The following is a 15,762-nucleotide window of genomic DNA, read 5'->3' on the forward strand; positions in this document are numbered from 1 at the left end:
GCTCACCGATACTGTCTCATGGACAGAGTCATAGAGAGATATAGGGGGGAAAGAGGCTCTTCAGCCCATCAAGTCCGTATTGACCATCAACCATCCATTTACACCAATCCTACACTAATCCCAGTTTGTCCTCCCCACATTCCCATCAACTCCCCCCCCCCCCCCCCCCGATTCTACCACTCACCTACATACCAGGGGCAATTTACAGCCAGTCTTTTTCCCAGGGTTGGGGAGTCTAAAACTAAAGGACATGTTTAAGGTGATAGAGGAAAGACGTAAAAGGGACCAGAGGGGCAAGATTTTCACTCAGAGGGCGGTGGCTATGTGGAACAAGCTGCCAGAGGAAGTGGTTGAGGCAGGTACAATTACAATATTTGGACAAGTGAATGGATGGGCAAGGTTTAGAAGCATATGGGCCAAACTCGAGCAACTGGGACTAGCTTAGATGCACACCCACTACAGACTTTAGATGCTGGAATCTGGTGTAACAAACAATCTGCTTGGCAGGGTTTCGACCCGAAACGTCGATAATTCCTTTCCTCCCACAAATGCTGCTTGACCGGCTGAATTCCTCCAGCAGATTGCTTGTAGCTTAGGTGGGCATCTTGGCTAGCACAGACAAGCTGGGCCGAAGGGCCTGTTACCGTACTGCGAATTCAAACACCCAGATGCCGAGACGCTTAAACAAAAGGGCTGCCTGGCTTCTCTGTAGGTCAAACCCCCACCTACCCTGTGGAGCAGAGAAGACACGCCAGGTCACCCTACCTGTGTTTGTCCTTTTCTTCGGGGACTTCAGGCTCCTGCAGCGTCCGGAGGCGGAGTTGCCATTCTCACTGGTGGAGTCCTGAGCGGAGGAGGCGCTGCCCGTGGCCTCGCTGTCCCTCATCATGCTCTCGTAGCCACTGCTGCCCCCGCTGTGGTAGAAGAGGGTGGTCTTGCCCATGGCCGGGGGCAGCTCGCCACTCAGGACGCTGCTGTTGTCGCTGGCGTGCCCGCTGCTGCAGCGGTGGGGCTTGCGGGGGGGTGTGATCTTGCTGTAGGGTGAGGGCAAGGCCTGGGGGGCCGTGGCCTTGTCGGTGGGTTGGCCGTCTGGCTCGCCGCCGCCCCCCGTGGGCGGGTGCTGGGCCCACAGGCCGCCGCTCCCCTGCAGCAACTCGGAAATGCGCCCGTTGACGGCGCGCAGCGGGAGCTTGGCCACGAGGCTGGAGGCCCGGCCCTGCTTGCTGCTGAGCGACTGGGTAGACCAGGACATGTTCTTGGAGTTGGAGGGCATGCTGGGGCTGCGGCCCACCGACTGGGGCAGCGACTTGGTGGAGAAGCTGAGGGTCTTGGTGCTGGAGGCCGACAGGCTGCGGGACTTGGGGCCGGCCAGCAGCAGCTTGCTGACGGCCGACATCTTGGACGGGCCGGGCTTTGGGGAGGAGCCGGGCGCCACCGGCAGCGGGGGTCCCGGGTGGGTGGGCGAGGGGACGCCGGCCCGGTTCAGGCTCCGGCTGGCCCTGGGCAAGGTGCTGTCCCGTCCCACGCCGAGTTTCGAGCCCACGGAGGCCAGGCTGCCCACCCGCTCCAGGGACAGGCAGTCGTACTGGCCGGCATACCTCCGGTTCAGGGAGTTGGCCCGGGAGCCGGGCAGTTCGCCCTTCCCACTGCTCCCCTTGCTGCTGGCATCTGGGACGGAGGAGGCCTTGGCCTTGGCCTGGGGACTCCAGTCGTCCGGGGCACTGGCCTGCACCGGGCCGGAGGGCAGGTGCTGGGGGCTGGCCCTGTTCCTCTGGTCCAGGCTGGACTTGCGGACGGGAGGCAGTGGGGGCATCCCCTTGGGCCTGGGCAGCACCCCGTGCTTTGGGGAGCCCAGCCGCCGCTCCAGGGTGGTTCTGGGACTACAGGGAGTGGTAGCCTGTGAGGGGGAGGCCCCGCCCTCTGTGCCCGGGCAGGGGGCCCTCAGGGCCGGGGCCTCGGTGTCATCCTGGCGACTGGGAGGGGCCAGGGTCTCATCATCGTCATGGCAACCGGGCAGGCCCTGGGCCTGGTCATGGCGAACAGGCAGGGCCTGGGCCTCGGCGTCGTCGCTGTGGTGACCGGGTGGGGCCGGGGTCTTCGCATCGTCGTCGTGGCGACTGGGCATGGCCGGGGCCCGGCTCCCAGCCCTGCTGCCCTCCACTGAGAGGACAGAGGCCTGGCTGGGGGAGGGGCTAAGCGACGTCTCGCAGCCATCCGCCATCCTCCTGCCGGGCCAATCTCCGGTCTCCGCCCAGCCCTGATTCTTATCCTGGTCGGGCTCTGCGCCCCGGCTCCCGTCCGGCCTGGACTCTCCCTCGTCTTCCTCCTCCTCTTCCTCCTCCTCTTCCTCCACCTCCCGCTTCAGCCAGGGGTCCTCGAAGCTCACCCCCCTCGAGGCCTGGTCGCCCTCCAGCTTGGCGTCGGAGGCCCGGGTGGGAGGGTCCTGGGTGCTCCCGCTCTCCTTGGCTGGGTGAACTGTCTTCAGCTGGACGCAGGGTTGCTCCAGGGAGTCGGTCTGGAGGGGGAAGCAGCCCTGGTAGTCGGCCAGGCTTGCTGCGTTGGCGATGCGCCCGGTGGCCTTCCCCAGAGCGCCAATCTTGCAGTGGTGATTGGCCGCCACCTGGTAAAGGCTCTTGGTCTCAGCCCCCTTCTCCTGCAGGCCCAAGAACCGGTCCATGATGGAGTACTTTCCACTCCGTACGTAGGCCAGGCACTCGTCTGGGAGATCCCCAGCTGCCTCCAGCATTGAGGGATCGGCCAGAGCCTCGCCGTCGCCCCGGCAGCTCTGCGCCACGAAGCTGTGGCACGACTGCTCCCCATCACTGCCCATGCTCATCTCGCTTAGCCAGGAGCTGATGGAGGAGCGGCGGCTGGCCGAGACCAGTGCCTTCCCATCCAGGCCCGGTTTGGGGAAAGGCAGGAACTGGGCCAGGCTGAGCTCGGAGAGGGGGCCGGGGACGCCGCCGCACTCCAGCTCCTCGTTCAGGCTGCTGATGATGCTGACGGGCCTGGAGCCCGAAGGCAGGGCCTGCACGGAGCAGTCGCTGTTGAAGCTGATGATGCTGGTGGGCCTGCCGCCGGCCAGAACACCACTGATGGTCAGCTCCTCCACCAGGGTGAAGACCAGCTCGTCCTCCCCGTTCAGCTCCAGCGGCCTCTGCTGCACCATCACCTCCGGCTCTCCCTGGGGGCGATCCGCCGACGGCCCCCCTGATTTCTTCGCCGCCTGCGGGCTCATCCCCACCGGGGAGGCCCGGGTCTCAGGCTGGGGTTGTGGTGGAGGTGGGGCGGGGCTGGGCAGGGAGCCCTTCTGGGTGTACACCTTGCAGCGCTGGGAGGGCGAGTGCTGGGGCTTGTAGTCCGCCGTCTTCGAGAGGCTGGCCACCCCCAGCCTTGGGGAGCCCATGGGCCTCGGCTTGGGCTCCGCGCCCTCCTTAGCACCCTGGGCGCTGGGGGCCTGGCCTCTCGGCGGGCTGGGCTGGGGGCCGCTGGCTCCAGGGGAGGAAGGCGCCGAGGGGCTGGTCGCCAGAGCTGGGCCAGCCTGTGGTCTAGTCCGGGCGGTCTCCTCGGAGCTCTCCTTGCTGGGATGCTGAGGGGCAGCGGGGTCCGGCCCCGGCTGTCGGGCGTCGGCCTCCTCGTGCCTGGTGGGGGCGTCGGTGCCGGGCCCCTCCTCAAATGGGAACTTGCTGGGCTCCTCACTGCCGTCGATGCACTCGAGCCTCTCCTGCAGCTCGGCGAAGGTGTTGCACTTCAGGCAGTCCCTCTCTGCCCCTCCCTCCGGCCCCGCCTCCTTCCTGTTCTTCTGCAGTGAGGGGATGATGGGGACGAACTCCGGCGGGCCCTCATTGTCCGTCAGCTCCTTGTCAGACAGGGCAGTGCCGTTGGGGCCCACGTAAATCACCGTGTCGCATGACTGCTCGCTGCTTGAGGAGTAGTCGGGCTCGCCCGCCAGGTTTAAGATAGGGAGGTCCGGGTCACCGGCAGCCCGCGGGTGGAAGGGCCGCAGCTGGGTCGGTCGCCGCATTCTTCCTTCTTCGCAGGAGCTCTCGCCCCCCGATGAGCTGGAGGTGTACTGCAAGAAGAGAGAATGCCAGTGAGCATCCATGAACACCCGTTAAACCAGTAACCCTCTACTCACTTTCTTAGGGGGTGAAGGAGGTTTGACTTGTCACCGAATACTCTAACAAACTTCTACAGATGTACTGTTGAAAGTATCCTGTCTGGTTGCATCACGGTCTGGTAAGGCAATTCAAGTGCGCAGGACCGTAAGCTGCAGAGAGTAGTGGACTCAGCCCAATACATCACCGGCACATCCCTCCCCACCATCGGTAGTATCTACAGGAGGCGCTGCCTCAAAAAGGCAACATCTATCATCAAAGATCCCCACCATCCGGGCCATGCCATCTTCTCGCAGCTACCATCAGGCAGGAGGTACAGAAGCCTGAAGTCCCACACCACCAGGTTCTTCCCTTCAACCATTTGGTTCTTGAACCAACCAGCAAACTCTGATCACTACAGTTTAGCGTCACTATGGTCACTTCGATCACTTTGCACTAAAATAGACTTTATTTTTCATTCCAATGAGAACATAAGAAATAGGAGCAGGAGTAGGCCATCTGGCCCATTGAACCTGCTCCCCATTCAATAAAATCATGGCTGATCTGGCTGTGGACTCAGATCCACCTACCTGCCTTTTCCCCATAACCCTTAATTCCTCTACTATGCAAAAATCTATCTAACTGTGTCTTAAATATATTTAATGAGGTAGCCTCTACTACTTCCCTGGGCAGAGAATTCCACAGATTCACTACTCCCTGGGAAAAGCAGTTTCTCCTCATCTCCATCCTAAATCTATTCCCCTGAATCTTGAGGCTATGTTCCCTAGTTCTAGTCTCACCTACCAGTGGAAACAACCTTCCTGCTTCTACCTTATCTATCCCTCTCATAATTTTATGTTTTTATAAGATTCTCTCTCATTCTTCTGAATTCCAGCGAGTATAGTCCCAGGTGACTCAATCTCTCCTCATAGGCTAATCCCCTCATTTCCAGAATCAACCCAGTGAATCTCCTCTGCACCGCCTCCAAAGCCACTGTATCTTTCCCCAAGTAAGGAGACCAGAACTACACACAGTAATCCAGGTGCAGCCTCACCAGTACCCTGTACAGCTGCAGCATAACCTCCCTGCTCTTAAGTTCAATCCCTCCAGCAATGAAGGCCAACATTCCATTTGCCTTCTTGATAACCTGTTGCACCTGCAAACCAACCTTTCTGATTCATTCACAAGCCCTCCCAAGTCCCTCTGCACAACAGCGTGCTGCAACCTTTCACCATTTAAATAATAATCTGATCTTCTATTTTCCTTCCAAAGTGGATGACCTCACATTTACCAACATTGTACTCCATCTGCCAGACACTTGCCCACTCACTTAACCTATCTGTATCTCTCTGCAGACTCTCCGCATCCTCTGCACAATTTGCTTTTCCACTCAATTTAGTCTCATCAGCAAATTTAGATACGCTACACTTGTTCCCCTCTTCCAAATTGTTAATGTGTTCTGTGAACAGTTGCAGACCCAGCACTGACCCCTGCGGCACCCCGCTCACCACTGATTGCCAACCAGAGAACATAGAACATAGAACAATTACAGCACAATTCAGGCCCTTCAGCCCACAAAGCTGTGCCAAACATGTCCCTACCCTAGAAATTACTAGGCTTACCCATAGCCCTCTATTTTACTCAGCTCCATGTACCTATCCAACAGTGTCTTAAAAGACCCTATCATATCCGCCTCCACCACCATCTCCGGCAGCCCATTCCACGCACTCACCACTCTCTGAGTAAAAAACTTACCCCTGATATCTCCTCCATATCTACTCCCCAGCACCTTAAACTTATGTCTTCTTGTGGCCACCAATTCAGCCCTGGGGAAAAGCCTCTGACTATCTACCCTATCAATACCTCTCATCATCTTATACACCTCAATCAGGTCCCCCCTCATCCTCCGTCTCTCCAAGGAGAAAAGGCCGAGTTCCCTCAACCTGCTTTCATAAGGCATGATCCGCATTCCAGGCAGCATCCTTGTAAATCTCCTCTGCACCCTCACTATGGCTTCCACATCTTTCCTGCAGTGAGGCGACCAGACCTGGGCACAATACTCCGTGGGGTCTGACCAGGGACCTATATAGCTGCAACAATACCTCACGGCTCCTAAATTCAATTCCCCGATTGATGAAAGACAATACACCATATGCTTTCTTAACCACAGAGTCAACCTGCGCAGCCGCTCTGATCATCCCATGGACTCGGACCCCAAGATCCCTCTGATTCTCCACACTGCCAAGAGTCCTAAATACTATATTCCACCAACATATTTGACCTACCAAAATGAACCACTTCACACTTATCTGGGTTGAACTGCATCTGCCACTTCTCAGCCCAACTCTGCATCCTATCTATGTCCCTCTCTAACCTCTGACAGTCCTCCAAACTATCCACAACACCCCCAACCTTCGTGTCATCCACAAACTTACTAACCCACCCCTCCACTTCCTCATCCAGGTCATTTATAAAAATCACAAATAGTAAGGGTCCCAGTACAGATCCCTGAGGTACACCACTGGTCACTGACCTCCACTCAGAATACAACCCTTCAACAACCACTCTTTGCTTTCTGTGGGCCAGCCAGTTCTGGATCCACACTGCAATGTCCCCTTGGATCCCATGTCTCCTCACCTTCTCCATAAGCCTCGCATGGGGTACCTTATCAAACGCCTTGCTGAAATCCATATACACTACATCTACTGCTCTCCCTTCATCGATGTGCTTAGTCATATCCTCAAAAAATTCAATCAAGCTCATAAGGCAGGACCTGCCCTTGACAAATCCATGCTGACTATTCCTAATCATATTATACCTCTCCAAATGTTCATAAATCCCGCCCCTCAGGATCTTCTCCATCAACTTACCAACCACTGAGGTAAGACTCACCGGTCTATAATTCCCTGGGTTATCCCTACTCCCCTTCTTGAATAAGGGAACAACATCCGCAACCCTCCAATCTTCCCGAACCTCTCCCGTCTCCATCGACGATGTAAAGATCATCGTCAGAGGCTCCGCAATCTCCTCCTTCGCCTCCCACAGCAACCTGGGGTACATCGCATCCGGTCCCAGCGACTTATCTAACTTGATGCTTTCCAAAAGTTTCAGCACCACCTCTTTTCTAATATCTACATGCTCAAGCTTTTTAGGCCGCTGCAAGTCCCCACTACAATCCCCCAGATCTTTTACTGTGGTGAATACTGACGTAAAGTATTCATTAAGTACCTCCGCCATTTCTTCCGGATCCATACACACTTTCCCACTGCTGCACTTGATAGGCCCTATGCTTTCGCATTTCATCCTCTTACTCTTCACATACTTGTAGAATGCCTTGGGGTTTTCCTTATTCCTGCCCACCAAGGCCTTCTCATGTCCCCTCCTGGCTCTCCTAATCTCTTTCTTAAGTTCCTTCCTTTTAGCCTTGTACTCCTCCAGATCTCTAACATTACCTAGCTCTCTGTACCTTTTGTATGCTTTTCTTTTCCTTTTGACTAGATTTATTATAGCCTTTGTACACCACGGTTCCTGTAACCTGTCATGACTCCCCTGCCTCATCGGAACATGTCTATGCAGAGATCCACACAAATATCCCCTGAATATTTGCCACATATCTTCTGTACTTTTCCCAGAGAACATCTGTTCCCAATTTAATCTTCCAATTTCCTGTCTGAGAGCCTCATAATTCCCTTTACTCCAAGTAAACACCTTTCTAGCCTGTCTGTTCCTATCCCTCTCCAGTGCTAACGTAAAGGAGATAGAATTATGATCACTATCACAAAAATGTTCACCCACTGAGAGATCTGACACCTGACCAGGTTCATTACCCAATATCAAATCAAGCACAGCCTCTCCCCTTGTAGGTCTATCTACATATTGTGTCAAGAACCCTTCCTGAACACATCTAACAAACTCCACCCCATCTAAACCCCTCACTGTCTGGAGATGCCAATCGATGTTTGGGAAATTAAAATCCCCCATCACAACAACTCTGTTATTCTCACACTTTTCTAGGATCTGCTTCCCTATCTGCTCCTCAATAACCCTGTCACTATTGGGCGGCCTATAACAAACACCCAGCACTGTTATCGACCCCTTCCTGTTCCTAACCTCCACCCACAGAGACTCCGTAGACAATCCCTCCACAACATTCACCTTTTCCGCAGCCGTGACACTATCTCTGATCAACAGTGCCACTCCCCCACCTCTCTTGCCTCCCCCCCCGTCCTTCCTGAAACATCTGAAACCCGGCCCTTGAATCAACCATTCCAGCCCCGGAGCCATGCAAGCCTCCGTAATGGCCACCACATCATAGCTTCAAGTATTGATCCAAGCTCTAAGCTCATCCGCCTTGTTCACAACACTCCTTGCATTAAAATAGACACATCTCAAGCCTGTCTGAACACGTCCCTTCTCTATCACCTGCCTATGGTACTTACTCTTAGCCTCCTCTATTTGAGAGCCAAACACCTCTTCCCCAGTCTCTCCAGTACGGATCCCACCCCCCAACAATTCTAGTTTAAACTCTCCCCAGTAGCCTTAGCAAACCTCCCCGCCAGAATATTGGTCCCCCTGGGATTCAAGTGCAACCCGTCCTCTTTGAACAGGTCATACCTGCCCCAAAAGAGGCCCCAATGATCCAGAAAACAGAATCCCTGCTCCTTACTCGAATCCCTCAACCATGCATTTAACCTCCTCCTCATTCTGTTCCTATACGCACTGTTGCTTAGCACAGGCAGTAATCCGGAAATTACTACCTTTGAGGTCCCACTTCTCAACTTCCTTCCTAATTCTCTATAGTCTCTTTTCAGGACCCATTTATCCCAACACTCTGCCTTCTATTGGTTAACCAATCCTCTATCCATGCTAATACATTACCCCCAACTCCATGCATCCTTATTTTATGGATAAGTCTTTTATGTGGCACGTCATCAAATGCCTTCTGGAAATCCAAGTCTACAACATCCGCCTGTTCCCCTCTATCCACTGTGTTTATTATATCCTCAAAGAACTCCAGAATGTTTGTCAAACAGGACCTGCCCTTCCTGAATCCATGCTGTGTCTGCCTGATGGGACCATTTCTATCCAGATGTCTCGCTATTTCTTCCTTAATGATAGCTTCAAGCATTTTCCCGACTACAGACGTTAAGCTAACTGGCCTATAGTTACCTGCCTTTTGCTGACATCCTTTTTTAAACAGTGGCGTGACATTCGCTGTCATCCAATCCGCTGGGAGCTGCCCAGAGTCCAGAGAATTTTAGTAAATTATCATAAGTGCGCCTACTATGACTTCCGCCACTTCTTTCAGTACCCTGGGGTGCATCCCATCAGGACCAGGGGACCTGTCTACCTTTAGGCCCACTAGTTTGCTCATCACTACCTCTTAAGTGACAGCGATTGTATCGAGGTCCTCACCTCCCATCACATCCATAACATCTCTCTTTGGCATGTCAGACAAGTCCTCCACCGTGAAGACTGACACAAAATAGTCATTCAAGGCCTCGGTCATTTCCACATTACCCAATATTAATTCCTCCTTCTCATCTTCCAAGGGACTCATGTTCACTCTAGCCACCCTTTTCTACTTTATATAATTATAAAAACTTTCACTATTTGTTCTTATATTTTGTGCTAGTTTACTTTCATAATCTAGCTTCCCTTTCCTTATTGCTTACTATGAATTTCTTTGTTCCTTTTTAAAGTTTTCTCAATCTTCCAGTTTCGCACTACTCTTGGCAACTTTGTATGCATGAGCTTTTAGCTTGATGCCTTCTTTTATTTTCCTTCGTTATCCAAGGCAGGCTCTCCCCACCCTTACTGTCTTTACTTTTAACTGGAATATACTTTTGTTGAGCACCGTGAAAAATCTCTTTGAAAGTCTTCCACTGTTCCTCAACTGTCCCACCACATAGCCTGTGTTCCCAGTCTACACTAGCCAACTCTTCTCTCATCCCATTGTAGTCTCCCTTGTTTAGGCATAATACACTGGTTTTAGATTGAACTATTGCACCCTCCATATGAGAAATTCAATCATACTATGGTCACTCTTTCCAAGAGGATCCCTAACTACAAGATCGTTAATTTTACCCGTCTCGTTGCACAGGATCAGATCTAAGATAGCATTTTCCCTTGTAGGTTCACTAACATGCTGTTCAAGAAAGCTATCACGGATGCATTCGATGAAGTCCTCCTCAAGACTGCCTCGACCAACTTGATTCGCCCAATCTATGTGGAAGTTAAAGTCCCCCATGACAACTGCCGTTCCATTCTTACATGCATCAGATCTTTCTTGGTTTATTGCCTGTGCCACTGTAATGTTATTATTCGGTGGCCTATAGACAACTCCCACCAGTGATTTTTTCCCTTTACTATTCCTAATCTCTACCCAGATGGACTCAACATTCTGCTCCTTAGATCTTATATCATCTCTCACTATCGTCCTGATCTCATCCTTAATTAAGAGCGCTACCCCACCTCCCTTACCTTCCTGCCTATCCTTCCGTATTACCTGATACTCTTGGATATTTAATTTCCATTCATCTCCACCCTGCAACCATGTTTCTGTAATGGCCACTTAAAACTTGCTCTTGTAATTGTGTTCTTTCTTGTAAAAATTGTGTATAATTTATGTTTAATTTATGTGAATGCTGCTTACCTGATGCTGTGTGCCTGCGATGCTGCTGCAAGTAAGTTTTTCATTGCACCTGTGCACACATGTACTTGTGTATGTGACAATGAACTCGACTTTCGACACCTGTCCCCTTGGAATTTAGCAAGCAGGAGCAGGAGGGGGCCATTTGGCTCTTCGAGCCTGTCTCACCGTTCATCAAGATCATTTTTTGTTATTCATTCAAGGGATGTGGGCTTTGTAGGCAGAGCCAGCATTTAATTGCCCATGGTGACACAAGAGTCTGCAGATGCTGGAATCTGAAGCGACACACAAGATGCTGGAGGAACTCAGCAGGTCAGAAAGTGTTGACTGTCCATTTCCCTCCAATTTTCTATACTATCCACAACACCACCAATCTTTGTATTGTCTGTGAACTTACAATCTGCCCATCTATGTTTTCATCCAAGTCATTTATATACATCACAAACAGCAGAGGTCGCAGTACGGATCCCTGCAGAACACTACGAGTCATGGACGTCCAGGCATCGACCACTACCCTGCATTCTATGGGCAAGCCAATTCTGAATCTAAACGCACAATCACCGCGGATCTCATGCATCTTCAAGAAGGTGGTGGTGAGCTGCCTTCTTGAACTGCTGAGGACCTTGAGGTGTGCGTGGACCCACAATGCAGTTAAGGAGGGAATTCCAGCATTCTGACCCGGCGACGATGAAGGAACGGTGATATATTTCCAAGTCAGGGTGATGTGTGGCTTGGGTAGTGGTTCGCATGCTTTTACTGCTCTTGTGCTCTTGGTAGAGGTGGTGTGTTCGGAAGGTGTTGTCAAGGGAGTCTTGGTGAGTTGCATCCTGTAGATGCCACTGTGCGTCGGTGGTGAGTGAGTGAATGGTTGTGGGTGGGGTGCCTATCAACTGGGCTGTTAGTGTCCTGCATGATGTCTGATCTTCTACCTCAGCACCATTTTCGTCCACCATCCCCACAACCCTTAATATCCAAAAATCTATCGGGTATTGAAATACTCTATGACTAAGCTGCCGCAGCCACCTTCACTGAAGAAATTTCTGCTCATCCCAGCTCCAAATGTTCTACATCTTATTCCGAGACTGTGGTCCCTGGTCCAACCAGGGGAAACATCCTTCCTGCATCCAGTCTGTTGAGCCCTGTATGAACTTGAACATCACCAATAGCCTGTCCTGGTCAAATCACGTAGATGCCATGGCCAAGAAAGCTCACCAGTGCCTCTACTTCCTCAGGAGGCTAAAGAAATTTGGTATGTCCCCTTTGACACTCACCAACGTTTATCGATGCACCATAGAAAGCATCCTACCTGGATCCATCAAGGCTTGGTATGGCAACTGCTCTGCCCAGGACCGCAAGAAACTGCAGAGTTGTGTACACAGCCCAGTGCGCCATGGAAACCAGCCTCCCCTCCTTGGACTCTATCTTTACCTGTCGCTGCCTTGGTGAAGCAGCCAGCATAATCAAAGACCCCACCCACCCAGGACATTCTCTCTTCTCTCCTCTTCCATCGGGTAGATGATACAGGAGCCTGAGGGCACATACCACCAGACTTAAGGACGGCTTCTACTCCACTGTGGTAAGACTATTGAACAGTTCCCTTATACAATGAGATGGACTATGACCTCACGATCTACCTTGTTGTGACCTTGCACCTTATTGCACTGCACTTTCTCTGTAGCTGTGACAATTTACTCTGTACTGTTATTGTTTTTACCTGTACTACATCAATGCACTCTGTACTAAAACAATGTAACTGCACTGTGTAATGAGTTGACCTGTACGATTGGTTTGTAAGACAAGCTTTTCACTGTACCTCAGTACAAGTGAAAATAATAAACCAATAATTAATACCACCAGGCTTAAGGACAGCTTCTACCCCACTGTGATAAGACTCTTGAACAGTTCCCTTATACAATGAGATGGACTCTGACCTCACGATCTACCTTGTTGTGACCTTGTACTTTAATGCACTGCACTTTCTCTGTAGCTGTGACAATTTACTCTGTACTATTATTGTTTTTACCTGTACTACCTCAATGCACTCTGTACTAACTCAATGTATCTGCACTGTGTAATGAATTGATCTGTACAAACGTATGCAAGACAAGTTTTTCACTGTACCTCGGTACAAGCGACAATAATAAACCAATACCAATACCAACTTTGTCAGGTTCAATGGGACCTCTCTTTCCAGTAAACCCTGGAAGATACAGGTCTAGTCTCCCCAGTCTCTCCCCATACAGCAAACCTGCCACCTCTGGAGTCAGGAGCAACAAACAAAATGCTGGAGGAACTCACCGGGTTAGGCAGCGTCTGTGGGGGAAATGGACAATTGACATTTCGGGTGGAGACCTCTCATCTGGGCTGAAAGGTAGACGGGAGATAGCCGATATAAAGAGGTGAGGGGAAGGGGTGGGGCAGGAGCTAGCAAGCAATAGGTTGATGAGCAGATGGATGAGGGAAGAGTGGAGATAGCGACAGAGGCTGGGAGGTGATAGGTAGAGCAGCGCTCCCTCAATAACACACTGCGTTGTGTGCAGTGGCTATACAACCAACCCACTCCTGTTGAGAGGAGGAAAAAATAACATGGTTTGTGTGGGATGCAGTAGGCATATGAAGATAAATGGCTGCTATATAAAGCAGCTCAGCTCTTTGATTTATTACACAACTGGATTACAAAACATTTAGAGGATGTTAAAATGAAAGAAACCCATTATTTATTTTTGCAAGCTGATCTGCTAATTGTCCCAGCTATGGATAACCTTAGGTGAGGGCATAGTAGATATGTTGTGAAGTACTGTGTGGAAAATGGCCATTTGGCCCAACTAGTGAATGCTCCACACGAGGTTCTTCCCATCTCACCCTGCTGGCAATCTAAGTGCATCCACACACAACCTAGGACCAGTTCCTGTACAACACTCACGTACAGCAAAAGATGTGTTCCTGTGTGAAACTCACACACAGCCAAGGACCAATTCCTGTACAACACCCGCACACAACCGAGGACCGGTTCCTGTACAACACCCACACACAACCGAGGACCGGTTCCTGTACAACACCCACACACAACTGAGGACCAGTTCCTGTACAACACTCACACACAACCGAGGACCGGTTCTTGTACAACACCGACATACACAACCGAGGACCAGTTCCTGTACAACACCCACACACAACCGAGGACCGGTTCCTATACAACATCCACACACAACTGAGGACTGGTTCCTGCACAACACCCACACACAAGGACCGGTTCCTGTACAACACCCACACACAACCGAGGATCAATTCCTGTACAACACCCACACACAACCGAGGACCGGTTCCTGTACAATACTGACACACACAACAGAGGACTGGTTCCTGTACAACACCCACACAACCGAGGACGGGTTCCTGTAAAACATCCACATACAATTGAGGATCGGTTCCTGTACAACACCCACACACAACCGAGGACCGGTTCCTGTGCAATACCGACACACACAACGGAGGACTGGTTCTTGTACAACACCCATACAACCGAGGACGGGTTCCTGTACAACATCCACAGACAATTGAGGACTGGTCCCTGTATAACACGCACACATGAGGATCGGTTCCTGTACAACACCGACACACACAACCGAGGACCAGTTCCTGTACAACAGCCACACACAACCGAGGACCGGTTCCTATACAACACCCACACACAACTGAGGACTGGTTCCTGTACAACCAACAACAGGTTCCTGTACAACACCCACATACAACTGAGGACCGGTTCCTGTACAACACCCACACACAACGAGGACTGGTTCCTGTATAACCAACAACAGGTTCCTGTACAACACCCACATACCACTGAGGACTGGTTCCTGTACAACACCCACACACAATCAAGGAACAGTTCATCACTCTGTTAGAGGTTTTTGGCCAAGATTTGACCCACGACCTTGTGACTCCAAGGCGAGGGTTGACCCTCTTAAGCCAAAGCTGGGAGACTGTAGAGTGGCTGTGGTGAATGTGGACTGTGTCATCGGGTGTGGAAAGGTAAGTCACCAGAAGGGACAGTACAGAAATGTAGATGAAAAACACCATGATGCTGGAGGAACTCAGCAGGCCAGGCAGCATCCGTGGAGAAAAGCAGGCGGTCAATATTTCGGGTCAGGACCCTTCTTCAGGACTGAAGATAGGAAAAGGGGAAGCCCAATATATAGGAGGGAAAAGCAGAGCAGTGATAGGTGGACAAAAGAGAGGAGGTGGGGTGGGCACAGGGTGGTGATAGGTAGATGCAGGTAAGAGATAGTGATAGGCAGGTGCTGGGGAGGAGGGGAGAGCAGACCCACCAGGAGATGGGTCAAAGGGAAGGAGAGAAAGGAAAAAAAAGGCAGAAAAACAGAGGCTAGGAAAGGGAAGAAGAGAAGAAGCGTGGTGGGGGTTGGGGGTGTTGTGGGGAAGGGGGGTGGGGATTACCTAAAGTGGGAGAGTTCAATGTTCATGCCGTTAGGCTGCAAGGTTCCAGGATGGAAAATGAGGTGCTGTTCCTCCAGTTTGTGTTTGGGATTCTCCTGGCAGTGGAGGAGGCTAAGGACTGACATAACAGTGATAGTGTAGAATTTTGTAATTTATCTCTGAACATATCCAGGCCCTCCCAGTGCTGGTCTCAAACATCCTGCTGAGTGGGACATGAGTCCCCCTCCAGCATCTCTTGGGTTGTAGGTTGAGAGAAGGAAGGTCAGGCCATTCTGCCCGACAAGCTTGTACCTCCATTCAACACAACCCCGGCTGAAGTTTTCCCGCCGGATCCACATTTATCCCAACTCTCCCAGTGCTCAACAATCTGAGTCTTCAACACACAACGTCCAGGCATCCTCGGCCTCTGGGATAAAGAATTCCAAGGATTGACGTTCCTCCAGAGTGGAGACACGTCTCCCCATCCTCTTCCTGACTGGCCAATGCTTATCCCCAGCAACCTCCAGGTGTTGTGCCCTTTCTGTGCCGGCTGGTTTTACCTGTTGGAGCAGGATTCCT

General features: G+C 51.7%; 1 protein-coding gene across 1 annotated transcript in view; it reads right to left on the reverse strand.

Annotated features, from left to right (window-relative positions):
- kif26ba (kinesin family member 26Ba) overlaps positions 1–15,762 on the reverse strand; it is a 300,195-nt gene that overhangs the window by 34,398 nt on the left and 250,035 nt on the right. Inside the window, exon 12 of the mRNA XM_052013184.1 lies at positions 766–4,072. Within this exon, the coding sequence (XP_051869144.1) occupies positions 766–4,072 (3,307 nt within the window). The remainder of the gene's footprint in view (positions 1–765; positions 4,073–15,762) is intronic.

The sequence above is a fragment of the Pristis pectinata genome, chromosome 3, assembly GCF_009764475.1.
Source record: "Pristis pectinata isolate sPriPec2 chromosome 3, sPriPec2.1.pri, whole genome shotgun sequence".
Classification (NCBI taxonomy): Eukaryota; Metazoa; Chordata; class Chondrichthyes; order Rhinopristiformes; family Pristidae; genus Pristis; species Pristis pectinata.